Source organism: Cornus florida, unplaced genomic scaffold (genome assembly GCF_030987335.1).
Source record: "Cornus florida cultivar Cherokee Brave unplaced genomic scaffold, ASM3098733v1 CherokeeBrave_3.0.0_Hap2_Chr08, whole genome shotgun sequence".
NCBI lineage: Eukaryota > Viridiplantae > Streptophyta > Magnoliopsida > Cornales > Cornaceae > Cornus > Cornus florida.
The window spans coordinates 35,120,063-35,124,059 of NW_026775578.1; the positions used below are offsets into that span (position 1 = coordinate 35,120,063).

A 3,997-nucleotide genomic window follows, 5' to 3' on the forward strand; every position below is an offset into this window, starting at 1 on the left:
TAATATGTTGTCACCATCTGATGAGGCACAAAAACTTGTTTTATGGTAAGGAACAGTTGTTACAATAATTCAGATAATGTGTCTGACTTTCTTAATGTTGCTATCATATGGTTTGAATCCAAACATGAATTAATGAATCTGTTGATTAATTTATTAATTCGAGTGACTGCCCCTTCTTTGAGAGGTCATCCTCTACCTCTTGATACTCTTGATTCCGAACCCTATAATGATTAATTAATTGTAGGTTACATTATTCAACCTTCCATTCTCAGTTAAAGTTATACATGGCATATATATATATATATATATATATATATATATATATATAGTTTTCTATATATTAAAATTGCATCACCATGTGCATCAATCCAAGGGCCAATGAAGAAAAAATCATTTCGACTTGCGTCATCTATTATTTGTAACGAGATCATTCGTTGTTCTCTCAACGAGAAATGAGATTTATCAAACCAATTTAAAAGTCAAATTTGAGCCAATTTTTAATTGAGTTAATTCAGAATTGTTTATAAACAGTTTAATTCATTTGCGGTCTTGATTAATGTTGTAACAGTTTCGTTTATTGTCCAACACATACTCAGCACAACAAAATGACATTGAAATCCCTTTCTATATGAAGTTTTAAGTTGTAACCGGAATTTTGCTTCAGCTCGGGTCTGACAATCTATTTTCTCTTGCGTGTTGTAGTTTCAAATTGTATACTCTCTTGTAATTTGGCGAGAGTTTAGTTTTTGTAGTGTGGTACGAAAAAGAACATTGAAAATTATGGTAACACTCAGACGAGCATTGATACAAGAGTCTAAGAATGGTACTAGCAAATGCAAAACCTTTACGGAGAACAGACGGTTGCTACAAAAATTGCAAAAAAACCAAAACTAGGGTATAAAAGCACCACACAAAATTTACACTTCCATTGGACTGAGGCATCCATACTACTAATATACACAAGTACCCACTAGAATGACGGTAACTCTAGTCCATTATTTAAATTTAAATATTATTCCCTCATTCTCTAAATAAGCAAAAATCTAGCGATTTAAGAAAATTATTATTATTTTTTAATATATTAATAGTTAATGAATTATTAAATTTATCTCTAACAAGTTCATAGTAATGTAATAATTTATTTTTTATTGATTCAATATAAAAAGATTAAATTGATAATATTAAAAAAAAAATTAATACATTAACTTGTTAAATGGGACAGTTATTTTGAGAGGACACTTAATTTGAAATGAGTAGAGTATTATTTTAGATCATTGTTGAACATATTTTGAATATTGAATATTTTAATTGACAAGTCTTTAACAAGTTGTCAATGAATGTTAATATCCTACTTTTTAAATTTATTATTATTATTATTTTTTTTTTTTACGCAATCGCCATATCAGTGTTATTTGAAAATTATAACTTAAATGGTAATTACATACATCACAGCCTCATTGTCTAAATTTCCCAATAATTAATTAGAAAATAAAATAAAGTGGGTCAAGTTTTGTCTCACAATATATATATAAGCTCCTCACTCTCCGTCTTGTAAACGCAAGAAATAGTTTTACCTTCCAAAACACACACACATTCTCTCCCTCTCTCTCTCTCCACTGATATACTTCTATATCATGGCCTCCCTCACCTGCTCACCCTCCGACCTCGTTCCCCTCTTAGGCGGCGCCACCAATGCCTCCGCTGCGGCAGCCTACATCTGCTCCCGCTTTGACACCGTCTCTGCCAGGCTCTCCGACACCACCTACGCAGTCGACAACACCTACCTCCTCTTCTCCTCCTACCTCGTCTTCGCCATGCAGCTCGGCTTCGCCATGCTCTGCGCCGGCTCCGTCCGCGCCAAGAACACCATGAACATCATGCTCACCAACGTCCTCGACGCAGCCGCCGGCGCCCTCTCCTACTACCTCTTCGGCTTCGCCTTCGCTTTCGGCTCCCCCTCCAACCCCTTCATCGGCCGCCACTTCTTCGGCCTGAAAGACGTCCCCTCGCCGTCTTTCGACTACAGCTTCTTCCTCTTCCAATGGGCTTTCGCCATCGCAGCCGCCGGCATCACCTCCGGCTCCATAGCTGAGCGAACCCAGTTCGTGGCTTACCTCATTTACTCTTCGTTCCTCACCGGATTTGTCTACCCTGTGGTTTCACACTGGTTCTGGTCCGGTGACGGGTGGGCCAGCGCGACCCGATCCAACAACGACCTCCTCTTCGGCTCCGGTGTCATCGACTTCGCCGGTTCAGGCGTCGTCCACATGGTCGGTGGCATAGCCGGCCTCTGGGGAGCCTTCATTGAAGGACCAAGAGTAGGCCGGTTCGACCAAGCCGGCCGGTCCGTTGTACTACGCGGTCACAGCGCTTCACTTGTGGTTTTGGGTTCTTTTCTGCTCTGGTTCGGTTGGTACGGGTTCAACCCCGGTTCATTCTTGACCATCTTGAGATCCTATGGAGACGGTCCTACTGGGCACAATTATTACGGCCAATGGAGTGCCATCGGAAGGACAGCTGTCACGACTACATTGGCGGGGTGCACAGCAGCACTTACTACTTTGTTTGGCAAACGGATTATCTCTGGCCATTGGAACGTGATTGACGTATGTAACGGACTATTGGGGGGTTTTGCTGCGATCACCTCCGGGTGTTCAGTGGTAGAACCGTGGGCAGCTATTGTGTGTGGCTTTGTGGCTGCTTGGGTTTTGATCGGGTGGAACAAGGTTGCAGAGAAGTTAAAATACGATGACCCGCTCGAGGCTGCGCAACTACACGGTGGGTGCGGCGCGTGGGGTATACTCTTCACCGGGTTGTTCGCGACGGAGCGGTACGTCAACGAGGTGTATCCGGGAAGGCCGGGGCGGCCTTATGGGTTGCTGATGGGTGGTGGAGGGAAGCTTCTGGCGGCTCAGATCATCCAGATTATTGTGATAATTGGGTGGGTCACGGCCACTATGGGCCCACTGTTTTTTGTGCTTAACAAATTGAAGCTGTTGAGGATATCCAGGGATGCTGAGATGGCGGGAATGGATCAGACGATTCATGGGGGGTTTGCATACATATACCATGATGGAGAGGAACATTACCATTTGCCAGGGCTGGCGTTGAAAAAAGTGGAGCCCACAAACACAAGCCCAGACTCAGACATGAATTTACCATCCTCTGTGTGAGAATCTTGTATTTTACAGTATTTTAAAGGAAATATAGTTTTTAATCGTCTTCACGCGCCAATTAGATGATGGTTAGTTCTCTAATTAATGGTGCATGATTAACAGAGGTTGTGTTGGTATTTTTCCTTTTCTTTTCTTTTTTTTTTTTTTTTATTTTTATTTTCTGAAAATTTAGATATTATTGTAAGGTCAAAACAAAATAAATGTTATTTTTTTATAATATGCATATTTAAATAAATAAGGCAGAGTGCAGAAAACACCATAAGTGCATATCACGCACAAAACAAACATTTTTTTTTTTTTTTTTTACATTATTTTAAAATAGATGTTTTATAAAATGACTTGAAAAGGACAAATATCATTCACTAACAAGTCTACAACCCAAAATACATATGTATGTTGTCTCTATACCCAATATATAATCTGAACTCAAACTCTTCAAAGCTCTACACTTTCTTATGTCTGTTGCGCAGTGCACGAAGGTAACCACTTTCTAATTGATGGATTTATGGAGACCTTTTTCCCTATCAAAATATGATTAATGGAGAGTTTTGCATTAAGAAAAAGCTTCCACACTTGTGTAGAGATCGAAAATTTTAGAATGTTAGTGAGTGGTTTAGAGTTATATTAGATATTTTGGTAGAAAATTAGTGGTTGGTTGTCATCCATCCCAACTTTGGGCCAGTACCTATAAATAGGTGAAGGATGTGAGAGTCTGCAAAGCTCAGTGTGTGTAGCGAGTGTTGCAATTTGCAACTTGCAAATATTTATAAAATTTAATTAGTAAAATTCAGGTTCGGTTGTTTTTGGTTGAGTCCTCTGTT

General features: G+C 39.8%; 1 protein-coding gene across 1 annotated transcript; it reads left to right on the top strand.

Moving 5' to 3' along the window:
- Nucleotides 1-1,595: 1,595 nt before the first annotated feature.
- Nucleotides 1,596-3,294, top strand: LOC132268591 (ammonium transporter 1 member 2-like). The gene has a single exon (XM_059769420.1). It carries the CDS (start codon nt 1,635-1,637, stop codon nt 3,171-3,173), a length of 1,539 nt encoding a protein of 512 aa, XP_059625403.1. The 5' UTR covers nt 1,596-1,634; the 3' UTR covers nt 3,174-3,294.
- The last annotated feature ends 703 nt before the right edge of the window (nt 3,295-3,997 follow it).

Coding starts and splice junctions, on each gene's coding strand:
- LOC132268591 (XM_059769420.1), top strand. CDS start 1,635: ATGGCCTCCCTCACCTGCTCACCCTCCGACCTCGTTCCCCTCTTAGGC.